Source organism: Anolis sagrei, chromosome 1 (genome assembly GCF_037176765.1).
Source record: "Anolis sagrei isolate rAnoSag1 chromosome 1, rAnoSag1.mat, whole genome shotgun sequence".
Lineage (NCBI taxonomy): Eukaryota > Metazoa > Chordata > Lepidosauria > Squamata > Dactyloidae > Anolis > Anolis sagrei.
Genome location: NC_090021.1, coordinates 343954076 through 343974570, shown reverse-complemented (window position 1 = coordinate 343974570; position 20495 = coordinate 343954076). Strand labels below are relative to the sequence as shown.

At 45.8% G+C, this 20495-nt stretch overlaps 1 protein-coding gene across 1 annotated transcript in view; it reads left to right on the top strand.

Annotated features, from left to right (window-relative positions):
• Positions 1-20495, top strand: part of LOC137094758 (cytochrome P450 2C18-like) — a 42889-nt gene that overhangs the window by 4565 nt on the left and 17829 nt on the right. Inside the window, exons 2-4 of the mRNA XM_067463157.1 lie at positions 5697-5859; positions 13737-13886; positions 19029-19189. Coding sequence (XP_067319258.1) covers positions 5697-5859; positions 13737-13886; positions 19029-19189 — 474 coding nt within the window. The remainder of the gene's footprint in view (positions 1-5696; positions 5860-13736; positions 13887-19028; positions 19190-20495) is intronic.

Sequence of the window (20495 nt, the reverse complement as noted above, 5' to 3'; positions counted from 1 at the left end):
AGTTGGGTGTGTGTGTGTGTGTGTTGAATGCTCTCATTAAGGAGGCCAGACTTGGTGGAGGTGGTTGGCAGGGGTGGAGCTGCAGGCTATGGAAGGCTGCTCTGCCCCCTGATGTGCTCTTTGCTTCAGCGTGAGCTAGGAGGCAGGTTTCAACCTCCCCCCCCCGGCAAAAATTTCACCCCCCCCCAAGAATTTCAACCCCTCCCGAAATTTTTTTCTGGCTACGGCTTTGCCACCACCCCTTCAATACATTTCTCTATATTGAAATTCATTCTTGCTTTTGGCGCCGCTCTCAGATTCGCCGAGGCTCCCCCCCCCCCCCGGACTGCTCGGGCTGTTGTGAGCTGAGGGGGCACTTGCTCCTCAAGTGGTGGTCGAGGGGCATTTACAGAGGCGCCTCTGCCCCCCTGGCAAAAAAAGTGTTCTGCGACCGCTTACTTTGCGTAATGGATGAGCCGCCCCTGCCAACACCCCAAGGTCACTGTCAGGGTTGCTAGCTTCTGTGCAGCAGCTATGGCTTGTCGCCGCAAGATGCTGACACAGCCTTAGAACGTTTTAACATATATTTTACCACTGACATTTTAGTATTTAAATGTTTAACACTATTTTAATTACCTTATTCAATATTGGGTTTTAAACTCTGTTTTAACATTGTTTCCTGATACCCGGATGTGTGTGTAACCTGATGTTTGTATACTTCTGTTCATGTGCTTGTACATGTGTGTGTACTCTGACATTTGCACACCCTGTCACTTGTACCTTTGACATCGAGCATACTCCCCCCCCCCCCCAACAAGGGATGGTGACTTATAGTCCTGCAAAGGACAAAGGTACCAGACTGCACAATGGGGGTTAAGTCTTGGTCAATTTGCCAAGGCCTTAACAACAATGAGGACCCCATGAAACTTCGGGAATAGCTAGACCTTGGGGTCTCTGCCTCTCTCGGGAGCTGTAGTTCTCCAAAGACGGGGAGCAAAGCTTGCTTCCAGAGGCATCAGGTCCATTTGGGCCACTCAAGAACTCCTGCCAGGACCTTTGGGCAACACCCTTGCATTTTAGTCATCCCCTATGGACGCTCTTTCCCCCCACATGTACAATTTATTTATTTATTATTTATTTCTTGCACTTATTGACCGCCACTCTCAGCCCTAGGGCGACTCGTGGCGGTGAACAACAACATAGAAAAGACAGTTTACAGTAAATCAATACAGTACATGACAATCTATTACTACATAACATATACTTATGCTAAAAATCCGCTTCGTCAAATCCTGGGGTTATAGTCGATTTCATAGTCATTGTCCATTCCGGTCATCGTTTCCAATGATATAGCACTCAATTGAAGACCAGCTCAAAGAGCCATGTTTTCAGGCTCCTACGAAAGGCCATAAGGGAGGGCGCCTGTCTAACTTCAGCAGGGAGGGTGTTACACAGCCGGGGGGCCACCACCGAGAAGGCCCGCTCTCTCGTCCCCGCCAGGCGTGCCTGTGAGGCAGGCGGGACCGAGAGAAGGGCCTCCCCGGATGATCTCAAGGTCCTCGTGGGCTCGTAGGCCGAGATGCGGTCTGCAAGGTATTTTGGGCCGGAACCGTTTAGGGCTTTGTAGGATAACACCAGCACCTTAAATTGGGCCCGGTAGCAAATCGGCAGCCAGTGGAGCTGGGACAGCAAGGGCGTTGTATGCTCCCTGCGCCCTGCTCCTGTTAACAACATGGCTGCCGCGCGCTGGACTAGCTGAAGCTTCCGGGCCGTCTTCAAGGGCAGCCCCACGTAGAGAGCGTTGCAGTAGTCGAGGCGGGATGTGACCAAAGCGTGTACCACCGTGGCCAAGTCAGACTTCCCAAGATACGGGCGCAGCTGGCGCACGAGCCTAAGCTGTGCAAATGCTCCCCTGGTCACCGCTGAAACCTGGGGATCCAGGCTCAGCGATGAATCCAGGGTCACACCCAAGCTGCGAACCTGCGCCTTCAAGGGGAGTGCGACCCCGTCCAGCACAAGCTGTAACCCTATACCCTGCTCGGCCTTGCGACTGACCAGGAGTACCTCTGTCTTGTCTGGATTTAATTTCAGTTTGTTCGCCCTCATCCAGACCGTTACAGCGGCCAGGCACCGGTTCAGGACTTCGACGGCCTCCTTAGTAGCAGGTGGGAAGGAGTGACAGAGTTGGACGTCATCTGCGTACAGGTGACACCGTACCCCGAAACTCCGGATGATCTCACCCAGCGGCTTCATGTAGATGTTAAACAGCATGGGGGACAAGATGGAACCCTGAGGAACCCCACAGGTCAACGGCTGTGGTGTTGAACAGGAGTCCCCCAATAACACCTTCTGGGTACGACCCTCCAGAAATGACCGGAGCCACTGCAAAGCAGTGCCCCCAAGACCCATCTCTGCAAGGCGCCCCAGAAGAATACCGTGGTCGACGGTATCGAAGGCCGCTGAGAGGTCCAGGAGCACCAACAGGGACACACTCCCCCTGTCTAGCTCCCGGCGCAGATCATCCACTAAGGCGACCAAGACCGTCTCGGTACCATGTCCCGGTCTGAAACCAGACTGTGCCGGATCCAGATAATCCGTGTCTTTCAAGAATACCTGGAGTTGTGAGGCCACCACGCTTTCCATGACTTTGCCCAAGTAGGGAAGATTGGATACAGGCCGAAAGTTTTCGAATTTGGTGGGGTCCAGTGATGGCTTCTTCAACAGCGGCTTTATAACAGCCTGTTTTAGGCTCGCTGGAATCTTGCCTTCCCGAAGGGAGGCATTAACCACCACCGTTACCCACTCGGCCAATCCCCCTCTGGCCTCCTTCAGAAGCCAGGATGGGCAGGGGTCTAGGATGGACGTGGTGGGTCTCATTCCTCCAAGTATCTTGTCCACATCCTCGGGTTTCACAAACTGAAAAGAATCCAACAAAATCAGACAAGCAGGTGCTTGTGTCACATCCACGGAGACTGCATTTAATGTGGCGTCCAGCCCAGAGCGGATCAAAGCGACTTTGTCTGCAAAGAACCGAGCAAATGCTTCACAGCGCGTGTCCGAGTTGTCAGGGCTCCCACCTGAGGTAGGGGGAGTTAAAAGACCTCTGACAATCCGAAACAGCTCCGCCGGACGGTTCTTTGCAGACGCAATAGTGGCCGCAAAGAAAGTTTTCTTTGCGGCTTTTATTGCCGCGGCATATGCCCTTAGAAAGGACACAAACCGTGTTCGATTTGGCTCGCTTGGGTCCGAGCGCCACACGCTCTCTAGAACCCTCTTCCTTCGCTTCATCGCTGCCAGCTCCTCAGTGAACCAAGGAGCTGGTTTAGCTCGGTTACTTGAGAGGGGACGTTCCGGAGCGATCCTGTCAATTGCCCTGGTCATCTCCCCATTCCAGAGAGCGACCAAGGCCTCGACATGGTCACCTACCGAGGTGGCGGGAAACTCCCCAAGAGCCGTCAGGAATCCATTCGGATCCATAAGCCTCCTGGGGCGGACCATCTTAATGGGTCCTCCACCCTTGAAGAGGTTAGGGGGCGCAGTGAGCCTAAATCTGATCGGGAAGTGGTCGGTCCATGGCAACGGAGAGATAGACAACTCCTCCACACCGCCACCCTGCTCCCATCCCTGGCAGAAGACCAAGTCCAATGTGTGTCCAGCACAGTGAGTGGGGCCAGTTATTCGTTGGGACAGCCCCATGGTTGCCATGGCGGACATGAAGTCCTGAGCCGCTCCTGTGAGGGTTGCCTCGGCATGGATGTTGAAGTCCCCCAGCACAAGAAGCCGTTAGGACTCCACCGCCAGGCTCGAGACCACCCCCGCTAGCTCAGGTAGGGAGACTGTAGTGCAGCGAGGTGGATGGTACACTAACAGAATCCCTATTCTGTCCCGGTCACCCACCCTCAGGTGGACGCATTCAAAATTTGTGGTCTGCGGGATGGGGCTCCTGGTCAGATAGATGGAATCTCTATAGACCACTGCGACCCCGCCTCCCCGTCCTCCGGCTCTTGGTTGGTGTTGCACGGAGAAGCCTGGAGGGCAAAGCTGGGAGAGGTTTACGCCCCCAGCTTCATCCAACCAGGTCTCCGTGATGCACGCCAGATCTGCCCGCTCCTCCAGAATTAAATCCTGGATCCAGGTCGTTTTTCCGTTGACAGATCTGGCGTTCAACAACACCACCTTCAAACCGGAGGGTCCGCTCACCTGGTTACACCAATTTACCTTAGGAGACCGGTTGGGGGTTGTTAATATGGATAAGCGGTCCGAATTAGGCCGAATTCGGGGTCTCCTTTTGCCGCATCTCCTCCTTCCCACCACGACCTCTATGGGGGCCCCTCGGCTAGTGGAACACCTCCCCCCCTCCATGCCGCAGTCCAGAGCCAAGAAATTACTTTCTACTTTGCTCGTTGTTAGATTTTTTGGTTCTTGCCAACATCCTCTCTCCCCCTCCCCCCCCTCCCTACCACACTTTCATTCACAGGCTCCAACCCGCCTCCTCTTCTGCCCCCTCCGCTACACAAAAGTACAAACCTTATGAAATCTTGCCTTTAGATATATGAAATGTGTTTTCTGATTTCTTTGTGTGGCAGAAGCCTTTCCCCTTTTCCTCTGCCCTTTGTTTCCCCTATATACATGAAGAAACTCCACCAAAGGGACTACAAAGCCCCAAACATTCCAGGAATTTTTTTTATCCACAACTTCCTTTTGCATGAACAATAGCCTGGGCAGCTGGTGGCCTTCGGAGGAATTGCCCAGCCCTCAGCTTTCCCCTTTGGCAAAAATCTTAATCATATTTCCTCCTGAAGAACAAAAGGTCCTTGAAAAAAACCTTTTGGCTTCGCTCTGATTATTCATTCCACTCAAAGCACAATAGATCAGGCTGGCCTTTGTCTCACCGGCCACATGGCATGGCACTTCCTTTCCCAGATTCCTTTGTGCTCCCTCATCCCGCCTCCATCTCTCCTGATTGGCTGTCGCCACCAGGTGGCAGAGGTCTCCCCATTGGTTCCTACGGACCACTGGAGCCCATCGCCCAATCATGGCAGGGAACAACAGGGAAGCCGGGGCGGGGAGTTTGAACTCTGCAACTTTGAATTTGCTATAAATATGACTGTATTGGTGTACTCCCCTCATGCTTAGCTTGGCGAATTATTGCGGCTTTGCATCCGTTTCAGCTGAATCGCATTGAACCTCGATGGCTTTTCTTCAACTGGTGAGACTTTTCATTGGGAAATCATGGAAAAATATGGGATGCTTCTCTGTCTCGCCAGGGAAAAAAGAACTCTTTGAGGAGTCTAATTGTTCTCTGCCTCCCGGCAAAGACCTCTAAATTTTAGCTGTAGAACACCTTTTTAATGCTGGTCATTGATCGTAATAAATGTTTATTATTATTATTATTAAAACAGAACTCTATGTTTCACACTATCTATGAAAGATTTAACAGATAATCTCTTGCAGCAACTTTTCTATCGCTTTCACCAGAAACTGTGTGATTATTTTTTTAATTATTTTTGATAGCGTTCTTTATTTATTGTGATGGTAAAGCCAAATGGTCTTCTAGCCATTTACAAGAAACTATAATAAAACCATCAGAACTAGGGGTTTTCCCAGATTTCATATCAACTCTGTCTCACCTATAGACTTCTTAGAGCATGATGTATTCATTTCCAAATTGGTCATATGACCGCTTGCGGTATCTCTCTTTCTTCATTTTTTCCCAGATAAGTGAGAAGTATGGACCCATGTTTACACTTTATTTGGGGACGGAGCCAGTTGTGGTGCTGTATGGCTATGAGGCCATCAAAGAAGCTCTGATTGACCAGGGCAATGACTTTTCTGCCAGGGCAAAAGTACCACTGGTAGAAAAAATCTATAAAGGAAAAGGTATGCATTTCACCACTACTTCTTTTTCATCGATGTCCCAGCATTATTTCCAATTTTAACTTAACATTTGGCCTTCCCATTGTTTTAATTGTGTGCTGTCTTATTGATAATGTTGTATATTTATTGTCTGTTATTTATTATTTATTTCGGGTTCTTTTACCCCGCCCTTCTCACCCCAAAGGGGACTCAGGGCGGCTTACAAAAGCAAAGGCACAATTTGATGCCTGCATCACAGAACAATCAAAACACAAAATTACATCAAATTCACAGTTAACAACAATCCATGCATTATACCAATAAAATCAATAAAATCAATAAAACCAATACAAACCCAATTCCTCCTCCTACATGGTCAGCATTCGCTATCTCATAGTTCTAATTTTCAATTCCACTTCATCAATCCTGTTGGTCTTACTCGTCTGATTGTCTTATTTAATTGCCAGATTGCCCAAAGGCCTGGTCCCATAACCACATCTTCACCCTCCTCCTGAAGGAGAGGAGGTATGATGATGTCCTGATTTCCCCCGGGAGTGAGTTCCACAGGTGAGGGGCCACCACTGAGAAAGCCCTGCTCCTCGTCCCCACCAGCCTCACTTGTAATAGCGGTGGGGTCAAGAGCAGGGCCTCCCCAGATGATCTCAGACTCCGGGGTGGGACGTAGAGGGAGATACATTCTGACAGATACGCTGGACCCAAACCGTAAAGGGTTTTGTAGGTCAAAACCAGCACCTTGAATTGTGCTCGGACCTGAACGGGCAGCCAGTGGAGCTGGCACAGCAGGGGGGTGGTGTGTTCCCTGTATGTCGCTCCGGTGAGCAGTGGCTGCCACTCGCTGGACTAGTTAAAGTTTCTGAACAGTCTTCAAGGGCAACCCCACGTACAGAGCGTTGCAGTAGTCTATTCAGGATGTAACAAGAGCGTGGACCACCGTGGCCAGATCAGACTTCCTATGTTTTATTTTGATTGCTTGTATTGTTGTTTATTGCTTGTATTGTTGTGTTTGGGCTCGGCCTCATGTAAGCCGCACCGAGTCCCTTGGGGAGATGGTAGCGGGGTATAAATAAAGTGTTATTATTATTATTATTATTATTATTATTATTATTATTATTATTATTATCTCTTGCAGGTTGGAGCAGGGTCAACATCCCCTCTTAGGCCCATTCCACACAGCTGAATAACCCTCCCCCCCCCCCCATTTTCTGCTTTGAACTGGCATATATGGTAGTGAGGACCCAGATAACCCAGTTCAAACCAGATATTGTGGGATTTTCTTCCTTGATATCTGAATTATATCACTGTGTGGAAGGGCCCTTACTCATGGAAATCCACTAAGTAATTTTGGACAAGTCACAAACCTTTTATGAATAAGTCTAATGGTTTGCGTGTTCCCTTAGACCTCTGAGATAGGTTAGAGATGTATAACACCTTTGTTGATATATGGTCTTTTGAATATAATGGATGCTCATCATGAAAGTTTGCACACAAACATACGTGGGTTCAGCAATAATTGAGTTGGTGAGACTTATCTCATTGCAGGCTGTTATTTTCCTTGGTTGCATCATCAGTCCTCTGACGATGATGATGATGATGATACTTTATTTATAGACCGTTCTTTCTCATCAAGGGACTTAGGGCGGTTTACACATTAGAAGGCAAACATTGAATGCCCTTAAATCAGTGGTTCTCAACCTTCGTAATGCCACGACCCCTTAATAAAGTGCCTCACGTTGTGGTGACCCCCAACCATAAAATTATCATTATTGCTACTTCCTAATTGTAATTCTGTTATTGTTATGAATCATAATGTAAAAATCTGAAATGCAGGATGTATTTTCATTCACTGGACCAAATTTGGCACAAATACCCAACAACAGCGCTCCATGCCGTCATGTCAGCCACATGACCTTGGAGGTGTCTATGGACAACACCGGCTCTTTGGCCTAGAAATTGAGCACCAACTCCCAGAGTTGGACACGACTGGACTTAATGTCAAGGGAAAACTTTTACCTTACGTTACCCAATATGCCCAAATTTGAATACTGGTGGGGTTGGAGGGAAAATTGATTATGTCATTTGGGAGTTGTAGTTGCTGGGATTTATAGTTCACCTACAATTAAAGAGCATTTTGAACTCCACCAGTGATGGAATTGGACCAAACTTGGCACACAGAACTCCCACAACCAACGAAAAATACTGGAAGGGTTTGGTGAGCACTGACCTTGAGTTTGGGAGTTGTAATTCACCTGCATCCAGATGGTATTGCAGATTCAAACAATGATGGATCTGGACCAAACTTGGCACAGATACTCAATATGTCCCAATGTGAACACTGGTGGAGTTTGGGGAAAATAGACCTTGACATTTGGGAGATGCAGTTGCTGGGATTTATAGTTCACCTGCAACGAAGAGCCCTCGCCTGCTCCACACCCCTGCCTGCCGGCGGGAGAGCAACACAGGCGAGGGTAGCCCAAGGAGCCACTCGCCCATCCCTCGCCTCCTTCTGCCATCAGACGCAGGCAAGGGACGGGCGGATCGCTTCGCGCGCGGGATTGCCAGTGGCTCAGGGGGCGTGGCCAGCCAATGCGGCTTCGCGACCCCCAGAAAATGGCCAAACGACCCCCCGAGGGGCCGCGACCCCCAGGTTGAGAACCGCTGCCTTAAGTGAATACAAACATCTCAAAATAATGCAAAATAATACTAAATAATAACCGTAAACTGATTACAAAAAAAGAAATTAACAAAAATGAAAAACAGAATACGAGTGATCAAATAAACATAGTTATACTGATAACATAACTCAAAATTAACACATAAACCCTAAGAGAATAATTAAAATACATAAAAATGGCTATCATGGTTGTTCTTTAACCGTAGCAGCAGCAGTGGAATACAAATTGTGCCGTTACACCCAGACTTTATAAAAATAAAACTAAGATGTGCTTCTCTCTATGTCTGAGCGAACTGCAGGTGTCTTTCTTTAGAAGCTTGAGATATTCAGCAATTCAGGCTATTTAATGTATTGTCGAAGGCTTTCATGGCTGGAATCACTAGGTTCTTGTGGGTTTTTTCGGGCTATAGAGCCATGTTCTAGAGGCGTTTCATCTATGGCGCAACCTCTGAGGATGCTTGCCATAGATGCAGGCGAAACGTCAGGAGAAATGCCTCTAGAACATGGCTCTATAGCCCGAAAAAACCCACAAGAACCTCAGGCTATTTATTCTTCAAAGTCCTTGCAGACTTGGCACAGCTTATCAAAGTTACAAACAGAACAGTCAGTACGTGAGACCACAGAGATATTCTTTCTTTCCCTTCTCCTCCAGTCACTGAGTTAACTTTTCCCCAGAAGGCAGAGAAGATCCTGGAATCTTTTCACCCTAACCCTAAGCTGTTATTTTTTTTAGAAAGACCAGGTCTTTCCCTATCTATGCTCATGGTTAGTTCTGGAGATAAAGCAATGAAGTCTCTCTTTCTATATCTATATAACTCGGTTTCTCTATAGTCTTTTCTATCTATAGTATCTCAATCTTCAATATCTATTTATAATATATCAATCTTCAATTTCTCAATCAGCTATAACTCAATCACTCAATCAAGCTTAGCTATCTATAGTATCTTAATAGTCTTAATATCTTAATAGCCTTAATAGTACTTACAATGATTTTCCCAGAGCTACCCTGACTAACCACCAGCACATCTGAAATTCCTTCTCTAAACTAAAAGGGCAGGGGAGATTCCAAAATGGAGATCTCTTCCCTGGGAAAAAAGGGTGGTCTCTAAACCCCAAAAGATACCTTCTAAGCCAATAGCTCCAGATCCTGCAAGTAAGACTCCAGCAATACATGGAGCGAGCGTTGCCAGATGCTCAAGCTGGGTTTAGAAAAGGCAGAGGAACGAGAGACCAGATTGCCAATATCCGGATGCTGGAGAAAGGAGAAAGGCAGGGAGTTTCAGAAAATCATCTATTTCTGCTTCATTAACTATTCTAAAGCCTTTGAGTGTGTGGATCATAATAAATTGTGGGAAGTTCTTGGTGGGATTGGCATCCCAAGCCACCTTGTCTCTCTCCTGAGGAATCTGTACAAGGATCAAGTAGCAACAGTCAGAACTGACCACGGAACAGGAGACTGGTTCAAGATGTTTTTCTGACACTCCCTGCCTTTCTCCATTATCCAGCAGATATTGGCAATCTGGTCTCTCGTTCCTCTGCCTTTTCTAAACCCAGCTTGAACATCTGGCAACTCTCGCTCCATGTCTTGCTGGAGTCTTCCTTTCAGGATCTTGAGCATTCCCTTACTGGCATGAGAAATAAGGGCCACTGTATGGAAGTTGGAGCAGTCTTTGGCATTTCCCTTTTTTGGTATGGGGATATAAGTTGATTTTTTCCAGTCTGATGGCCATTCTTGTGTTTTCCATATTTGCTGGCAAATGGCATGCATCACCTTGACAGCATCATCTTTTAAGATTTTAAACAGTTCAGCTGGGATCCCGTCGTCTCCTGCTGCCTTGTTGTTAGCAATGCTTCTTAAGGCCCATTCAACCTCACTCCTCAGGATGTCTGGTTCTAATTCACTCACCACACCGTCAAAACTATCCTCAATATTATTATCCTTCCTATACAGATCTTCTGTATAGTCTCGCCACCTTCTCTTGATCTCTTCAGCTTCTGTTAGGTCCCTGCCATCTTTGTTTCTTATCATACCAATTTTTGCCTGAAATTTACCTCCAATGTTTCTAATTTTCTGGAAGAGGTCTCGTGTTCTTCCTATTCTGTTGTCTTCTTCCACTTCCATGCATTGCTTATTTAAAAATAGTTCCTTATCTCTTCTAGCTAACCTCTGGAATTGCGCATTTAACTGGGCATATCTCCCCTTATCCCTGTTTCCTTTTGCTTTCCTCCTTTCTTGGGCTACTTCCAGTGTCTCAGCAGACAACCATTTTGCCTTCTTGGTTTTCTTTTTCTTCGGGACGTACTTTGTTGCCGCCTCCTGAACAATGTCTCGGACTTCTGTCCATAGTTCTTCTGGGACTCTGTTTACTAAATCTAGTCCTTCAAATCTGTTCTTCACTTCCGCTGTATATTCGCTAGGAATGTTAGTGAGATCATATCTAACTGGTCTGTGTAGACACTCTTTAACGGAGGTCTTTACGCAAAAACAACAGAACTCCAGCATAGAGCTTCTAGTTCTGGGACTTCCAGTTCGTCCATTAGGGGATCTTTGACCTCACTTCCAGCTGATGGAGCAGGGAGCAGCGGAATGCCCCAGGGGCCCTGTGATCGCCATTACAAGGAACCACATAACCACAGCAAACATCATCCAATCTACTCTTCTGGGGTGTTGGGGATTTCTAATTGACCATCATTACTGAGATAAGCGAGGGGGAGGCTGGGGAGAGGTGAGGGCCTGTGCTATGGGTGCCATTTCTGCCATTAGAAATCATCATCATCATCATCATCATCATCATCATCATCACTTTATTTCTTAATTAGTCGCTCTCCACCAAGGTGCTCCGAGTGACTTACAATTTAAAACAGTTTATACACAATATAAAACGTTCAATATAAAAACATTCAACATAAAAACATTCAGCAGTGACTATGGCAAAATTTGATCCGATTACTTAAATGCACAACCAAACAGCCAAGTCTTGAGCGCCTTTGCAAAAGGTCGCAACTCCGACATTGCTCTAACGTATGGAGGCCATGAGTTCCACAGAATTGGAGCAGAGGTCGGAAAAGCTCAACGATGCCTTGTAGCTTCCAAATGTACCTCCCTGGGGCCCAGTATGTTGAGGAGATTTTCCTGGGTGGATCGAAGTGACCACTGATGGGGAAAAGGAATGAGGCGGTCCCTAAGATAGAAAGGTCCTTGGCCATTTTGAGCTCTCAATGTCAGGATCAGTATCTTGTAAGAGATCTGATGTTCCTTGGAAGCCAATGCACTTGTTGCAGAATCGGTGCAATATGGGATCTTCTAGATGATCCTGCTAGCAGCTTGGCCGCCGCATTTTGGACCATCCGAATCTTCTGGGTCGTTGACTTCGAAGACCAGCATATAAGGCATTGCAATAGTCCAACCTTGTGGTGACTGTTGCGTGGATTACTGTTGCCAATGCTTCTGCCGAAAGGTCGGATGCCAATGTCCTTGCCTGGCGAAGATGAAAAAAGGCCTGCTTCCTTATGGCCGTGATGTGGGCCTCCATCGTCAGCGATGAGTCCAACACAACCCCTTTAAGGCTTTCAACAGTGGAAGACGGAACCAGAGCTTCCCCATCGAAATCAGGCAGAGACGGGATTAATTCTGGCAGCTGACTGGGCCAGAGGATCTCAGTTTTTGCAGGATTGACTTTTAGTCTACTTGTTCGTAGCCAACTCATCACTGCTTCCAAACACAGCCTAAAGTTCTCAGGAATCACGGTTGTCCCAGGTTCGAGACGCAAGAGTAGCTGGGTATCATCTGCATATGGGTAGCACTCTCTGCCAAAGCTCCGCACCAGTCCAGCAAGTGGCCGGACGTAGATGTGAAATAACAGGGGCGAGAGAAGGATGGCACCCTGGGGAACTCACTCCACAGCAAAGGCAGGAGCTCTCAGAGCTTTGGCCTGACCACTCCACCCTCCCGGAGAAACACATTGAACCATTTCAGGGCTAAACCTCATACACCAGACAGAGCCAATCGATGAATCAGCAAGTCATGGTCCACGGTGTTGAATGCAGCTGTGAGGTCCAAGAGTACCAATAGCGCTGATCCGCCTCAGTCTAACTGACGACAAATTTCATCAGTAATATCTACCAAGACAGTCTCTGTCCCATGACCTGAACGAAGGCCTGATTGGAAGGGGTCCAAACCCACAGTCTCACCTAAGAATTGCTGTAGCTGCCCCGCCATGATGCAATGATGCAATTTTTCTCAAAGTGACACCCCACCCAAATTATGCTGGTGTTTTGGCGAATTTTGACACACCAAGTACAAGAGGTTGGCCATCACTGATTTAGGGCTTTATAGATAATGACCAATACTTTCACCGACTATGCCAGGCCCGCCTGGCTGATTTTACAAGCCAGGGTGGACAAGGATCCAGAGAACAAGTGGTCGGCCTAATTCCTCCCAGGATCTTGTCCATGTCCTCAAGAATCCAGTCAACAAGGACAAGCAAATTCCTCACTCACATTCACAGAGTATTCACATTAATACTGGGGTCAAATCAGAGCAGATCAGAGTGACTTTATCCGCAAAGAACCTGGCAAGATCGTCAGAATGAACGGCCAATTTACCAGGAGTCCCTGGATGAACCGGGTTTAGAAGTTGTGACCACTCGAAACAGTTCTCTTGAGCAGTTGTTTGTCTATGCAATGTTGGCGGCATATCTTACCTATCTTACAATTAGGAAGTTAGAGTACCATTAACTGTGTAAATATAGAAAGGCCTCCTAAGGAAATGAAGAAAATGCAAAAATCCAGTCCTTATGAAAATATGAAGCATTAGACACAGCCTTTATGAAACTGATGTAATGGGCTTCTCTCCAAAAGTCTGTGTTTCTCCCAAAAGGGAACATACAATTGTATACCTATTTTTGTTAAGAAATAGCTTAAGACTAACAGAAAGCCATGTCGCTCCCTCTTGAGATTACAAGACTTAAGAGTGCTTCAGTCGCGTATGGATGCGTATTAGGACAATGGTTCCTGAGTTGGGGGTCTAGGTGACCAGAAAGTGATAAAAGAGACCTCCACACACAAAGAAGTAGCTGAAAGACAGAAAATGGCCCCCAATCCCTCAGTCTAAAGAGATAACACTGAAGACCCATGCGTATTTGGCCATTTTCCCTCACCTTGACCCTGACTATTCTCCCATCATGGTCTCTTCCTTCATCTGTTCCAGGGATCATATTCAGCAGTGGGGAGAGCTGGCAGCTGATCCGGCATTTTACCTTGACCACCCTCCGCAACTTTGGGATGGGGAAGAAGAGCATTGAGGAGAGGATCCAAGAGGAAGCTCGGTATCTCCTGGAACAACTCCATGGCACAAAGGGTAAGTGCACTCTATTACTCATCCTCACCCAAAGGGCTTTCCAGGAAATTCCTCCTGGCCTGTCTCATCAAAAGGTTCTAAATACAAACTCTTGCATGCATCTTCGTTTTATAGATCTTCTAGGCACAGGGTTCCCCATACATAGGGTTAGGGACTTTCCCTCCTGCTCACCCATGTGGCATCATGTGAAGTAAACCACGTGTAGTTCACATTTGATTTGCCCACATATTGCCTTGTCAAAGAAAGAAAATACACCATGCAGGTGAAGAGTAAAGCACTAGTATTGTCGAAGGCTTTAATGGCTGGAATCACTAGGTTGTTGTGGGTTTTTTCGGGCTATGTGGCCATGTTCTAGAGGCATCTTTTCCTGACGTTTCACCTGCATCTATGGCAAGCATCCACAGAGGTAGTGAGGTCTGTTGGAACTAGGAAAATTGGTTTATATATCAGTGGAATGACTGGGGTGGGGCAAAGAGCTCTTGTCTGCTGGAGCTAGGTGTGAATGTTTCAACTGACCACCTTCATTAGCATTTGAAGGCCTGGCTGAGCCTGGGGGAATCTTTTGTTGAGAGGTGTTTAGATGTGCCTGGTTGTTTCCTCTCTGTTGTTTTGCTGTTGTAATTTTAGAGTTTTTTAATACTGGTAGCCAGATTTTGTTCATTTTCATGGTTTCCTCCTTTCTGTTGAAATTGTCCACATGCTTGTGGATTTCAATGGCTTCTCTGTGTAGTCTGACAAAGGTGCCAAAGGTCAACGCAATGCGTTCATGTCCGCAAAGGGTATTTAGTCTTGTAGCTGACAGGCAATTTTTGTCAGTCCAACGTAGCTCTTCCCATGATAACTTCTGTGGGTTTTACCTTGGCTTTTAGCAGCATGCTTCTGGCTTCCTGAGTCTGGGATCTGGGTCTTGTTATCAACTGTTTACCATGGACTCTTGTTTGACCATTACGAAGGGATGATGCTTCATGTTTTTGGCTTCGGATCTTGGGAACTTTGCCTTTGCATTTAAGCCTCCGTTTTGCTTATGGAACTTGTGCATTTCTATTAATTTGTTTTGATTTTGCTTTTCTCAATAAACTACAAAACCGACAGCCTTGGTGTGGTGGTGTCTGGAAACTCCCCTGAGTTGCAACACACACACACTAACTGATTCCTTGTACGCTCCAGCAACCCAGAGTTCTGGAATTTCCCATCTGGAGGTTGACCATTCTGTGACTTGGTCTTTTCTGAGATGCTTGGCCTTCAGATATTCTAAGCCCAGATAGATGCTCAGGCGTTCTACATCTTTAAAAAGTTGGAGGGAACCTGAGCAAGGGTGGCTTTCCTATGACAGCTTCCAAAATGAGCAATCATCAGCTCAACGTTCATTCTTAATCAAAGTGGTGTCCACCATTTCTGACTCCTGAATCTCACATGTCAGAATGTGGATTTCAAAGGCTAGAATGTCCTTCCTGTATGGTATGGAAGGGGCAGGGACAAAAACAGGGCCACACAACTTCCAAGACTCAGATGGAGCAAGAGAGGTTCTCCTTCAACACAGAGGTTGTGATGGGAAGATGTGGGTCATGGTCTCCGCCGGAAATTGAGGATCTGCCTCACTATTTGCTTTTCTGACCTTTGTATTCTGATCCAAGAACCAAAATACTCGGGTTTATTCTTCACCTCCTTCAGACCAACACTGTGTCTGAAAAGATTTTTTATCTCTTGGCTGACACTAACCCCGTGGTTACTCAAAAGGTGTCTCTTTTTGCCCTGGCAGCACAGAAAATCCGGGCAAAACTAATCTCTGATATTGCAGTTGACTGTGCTGGGGAAGCTTTCAACTAATAGTGGCTGTTTGTGTAGTTTTAATAATGCTGTATCTATTTGCTTTTACTTGGTTTTTAATTACGCAGGTATGAGTCTTCACATTATGTAGCATTTTAAAGCTGCATCTTGCTATCGATGTATGTAGAATTTTTAATGATTTATAAGATTTTATGGTGTATTTTATATTGTATTTGATAATCTGGTGTTCATGTATTTATTTGTTTGCCTTGACTTGAGAGGAGATTCCATCTGAACATTAGGAAGAACTTCCTGACTGTGAGAGCTGTTCAGCAGTGGAACTCTCTGCCCCGGAGTGTGGTGGAAGGAGGCTCCTTCTTTGGAGGCTTTTAAGCAGAGGCTGGATGGCCATCTGTCAGGGGTGATTTGAATGCGATATTCCTGCTTCTTGGCAGAATGGGGTTGGACTGGATGGCCCAGGAGGTCTCTTCCAACTCTTTGATTCTAGGATTCTATGATTCTATGACTTGTATATGAAAGACCTATGGTCTAAGCATCGAATAAACTAAACACACACACCATTTCTGACTCCTGAATCTCACATGTCAGAATGTGGATTTCAAAGGCTAGAATGTCTTTCCTGTATGGTATGGAAGGGGCAGGGACAAAAAAAGGGCCACACAATTTCCAAAGACGCAGATGGAGCAAGAGAGGTTCTCCTTCAACACAGAGGTTGTGATGGGAAGACGTTGGTCATGGTCTCAGCTGCTTTCAGCCTCCTCAGGAGGGAGAAAGTGGGGCTTGAATGAATGAATGAATCATAGAATCATAGAATCAAATCATAGAATCATAGAATCAAAGAGTTGGAAGAGACCTCTTGGGCCATCCAGTCCAACCCCATTCTGCCAAGAAGCAGGAATATTGCATTCAAATCACCCCTGACAGATGGCCATCCAGCCTCTGCTTAAAAGCTTCCAAAGAAGGAGCCTCCACCACACTCCGGGGCAGAGAGTTCCACTGCTGAACGGCTCTCACAGTCAGGAAGTTCTTCCTAATAGGCCTGGGCGGTTTCGTTTCGTTAATTCGTAATTCGTTAATAATTCGTTAATTTTTTCAATTACAAAACGATAACGAACCATTCTGGAGCAATTATTTTAAAAAACGAATTTTTAAATACGTTTTGTAAATGCTTTGTATTTCGATATTGTATTCGTTTCGTTATTGTTTTGAGGTCGTTTCGTTATTATTTCCGCATGTCTGGGCCAGTTTTATGGTTTAATTAGTGAAACAAAATTATAATATCACACCAACAGTCAAGAACAGAGGGAGAGGGAAGCTTCAGAAGGTTTTGGAGGTTTTTTAGCGTATTTCGCGGTCGCGTCCACCATTAACGAATCGATTCGTTATTGTTTCGGAAATCGATTCGTTAATTTTTTACCATTTACGAAATTTCGTAAATATCGAACTTTTTCAAGGGAAAATTTTGTAATTATTTTAAATATCGAAACAAACCCCCCCCCCCAAATACAAATCGATTTTAGAAACAAATTTTTCCGTTGTTACCCAGGCCTACTTCCTAATGTTCAGATGGAATCTCCTCTCTTGTAGTTTGAATGAATGAATGAATGAATGAATAAATAAATGTCACCACTTCCTCAGTCCAATGGGAAGTGATCTATCCCAGTCCCCTCAAATACAGGAGTCTTCTAGAATATGAGACTGTGTTGTCCACTGCCTGTAAGAGGTGGAAGGAGGCATCCATTTTTGTCCAACCCGGACCAACCCAATCCATGGAGTTTCCCAGCAGGATCAAACAGGACTGATTATTAGGCCTGGGTAACAACAGAAAAATTTGTTTCTAAAATCGATTCGTTTTTTGGGGTTTTTTGCGTTTCGTTATTTAAAATAATTACAAAATTTTCCTTTAAAAAAGTTCGATATTTACGAAATTTCGTAAATGTGAAAAAAAATTACAAAACAATAACGAATCGATTTCCGAAACAATAACGAATCGATTCGTTAATGGCGGACGCGACCGCGCAATACGCTAAAAAACCTCCAAATGGGACAGGGGGAACTTCTGAAGCTTAATTAAACCAAAAACAACTATAAAAACTCTTAGAAAACCAAAACAACTATAAAACTTGCCCCAGACATGCGGAAATAATAACGAAACGACCTCAAAACGATAACGAAACGAATACAATAACGAAATACAAAACATTTACGAAACAATTTAAAAATTCGTTTTTTTAAAAAATTGCTCCAGACTGGTTCGTTATCGTTTTGTAATTGAAAAATTAACGAATTTTTTAACGAATTACGAATTAACGAAACGAAACCGCCCAGCCCTACTGATTATCTAAGAGATAATCTAAGAGGCAGGATCATCAAGTTTGCAGACGGGACCAAATTGGGAGGGAGAGCCAATACTCCAGAGGACAGGAGCAGCATTCAAAACGATCTTGACAGATTAGAGAGATGATGGGCCAAAACTAACACAATGAAGTTCAACAGGGACAAATGCAAGATACTCCACTTTGGCAGAAAAAACGAAATGCAAAGATACAGAATGGGGGACGATGAGGCCTGGCTTGAGAGCAGTATGTGTGAAAAAGATCTTGGAGTCCTCGTGGACAGGAAGTTAAACATGAGCCAGGAATGTGATGTGGTGGCAAAAAAACCCAATGGGATTTTGGCCTGCATCAAGAGGAGCATAGTGTCTAGATCCAGGGAAGTCATGCTCCCCATGCTCTATTCCGCCTTGGTTAGACCACTTTACCTGGAATATTGTGTCCAATTCTGGGCACCACAATTCAAGAGAGATATTGACTCCAAGCTGGAATGTGTCCAGAGGAAGAGGGCGACTAAAATGATCAAGGGTCTGGAGAACAAGCCCTATGAGGAGCGGCTTAAGGAGCTGGGTATGTTTAGCCTGAAGAAGAGAAGGCTGAGAGGAGATATGATAGCCATATATAAATATGTGAGAGGAAGCCACAGGGAGGAGGAGGGAGCAAGCTTGTTTTCTGCTTCCTTGGAAACTAGGACGCAAGGGAACAATGGCTTCAAACTACAAGAGAGGAGATTCCACCTGAACATGAGGGAGAACTTCCTGACTGTGAGAGCCGTTCAGCAGTGGAACTCTCTGCCCCAGAGGGAGTGTGGTGGAGGCTCCTTCTTTGGAAGCTTTTAAGCAGAGGCTGGATGGCCATCTGTCAGGGGTGATTTGAATGCAATATTCCTGCTTCTTGGCAGAATGGGGTTGGACTGGATGATGGCCCAGGAGGTCTCTTCCAACTCTTGGTTTCTATGATTCTATGACTGATAATCTAAGAGTTGGACAGCGATAAGACTGTGCTGTTTTCCCCCTTCCAGGCCAACCCTTTGACCCACACCACCTCGTCACCTATGCTACCTACAATGTCATCTGTTCCATCATCTTTGGAAAGCGCTACGGATACGACGACAAGAGGTTTCAAGACTTGTTTGCCCTGTGTGAAGATAACGTGAAGATTTTTACCTCTGTTTGTGGAAAGGTAGGCCCTTTTCTCTCATTGCTTGTGGGGTGATATTTCTCCTTAAGGCCCCATCTGCACTCATCATTGGCTACAACTCAGGATTATCTTCAAAACATGGCAGCCAGACTATGCACACAGCAAAAGCGCACTGCAGCATGCTTTAAACCTGTTAAGTGAAAATAAGGAAAGTCAGGGGAAAGTCCGGGTTTAGAAAAGGCAGAGGAATGAGAGACTACATTGCCAATATCCGGATGTTGGATAATGGAGAAAGAAACGGAGTTTCAGTAAAACACCTATTTCTCTTTTATCGACTGTTCTAAAGCCTTTGACTGTGTAGATCAGTGTTTCTCAACCTGGGGGTCGGGACTCCTGGGGGGCTCACCAGGGGGTGTCAGAGGGGGTCCCCAAAGACCATAAAAAAACACAGTATTTTCTGTTGGTCATGGGGGTTCTGTGTGGGAAGTTTGGCCCAATTCTATCATTGGTGGAGTTCAGAATGCTCTTTGATTGTAGGTGAACTATAAATCCCAACAACCATAACTCTCAAATGTCAAGGTCTATTGGATGTACTCTCTGGATGTACATGAACTACAACTCCCAAACTCAAGGTCAGTGCCCACCAAACTCTTCCAATATATTTCTGGATGTACATGAACTATAACTCCCAAATTCAAGGTCAGTGTCCACCAAACCCTTCCAATATATTTCTGTTGGTCATTGGAGGTCTGTGTGCCAAGGATGGTTCAATTCCATTGTTGGTGGAGCTCAGAATGCTCTTTGATTGTAGGTGAACTATAAATCCGAGCAACTATAACTCCCAATATCAAAATCAATCACCCTCCCCTACCCCACCGGTATTCAAATTTAGGCATATTGAGTATTTGTGCCAAATTTGGTCCACTGAATGAGAATACATCCTGCATATCAGATACTTACCTTACAGTTCATAATAGTAGCAAAATTACAGTTCTGAAGTAGCAACAAAAATGATTTTTATATTTGGGGGTCACCACAACATGAGGGTCGCGGCATTAGCAAGGTTGAGAACCACTGGTGTGGATCATCATAAATTGTGGCAAGTTCTTGGTGGGATGGGCATCCCAAATCACCTTGTCTCTCTCCTGGGGAATCTGTATAAGGATCAAGTAGCAACATAGAATCATAGAATCATAGAGTCAAAGAGTTGGAAGAGACCTCATGGGCCATCCAGTCTAACCCCATTCTGCCAAGAAGCAGGAATATTGCATTCAAATCACACCTGACAGATGGCCACCCAGCCTCTGCTTAAAAGCTTCCAAAGAAGGAGCCTCCACCACACTCCCTC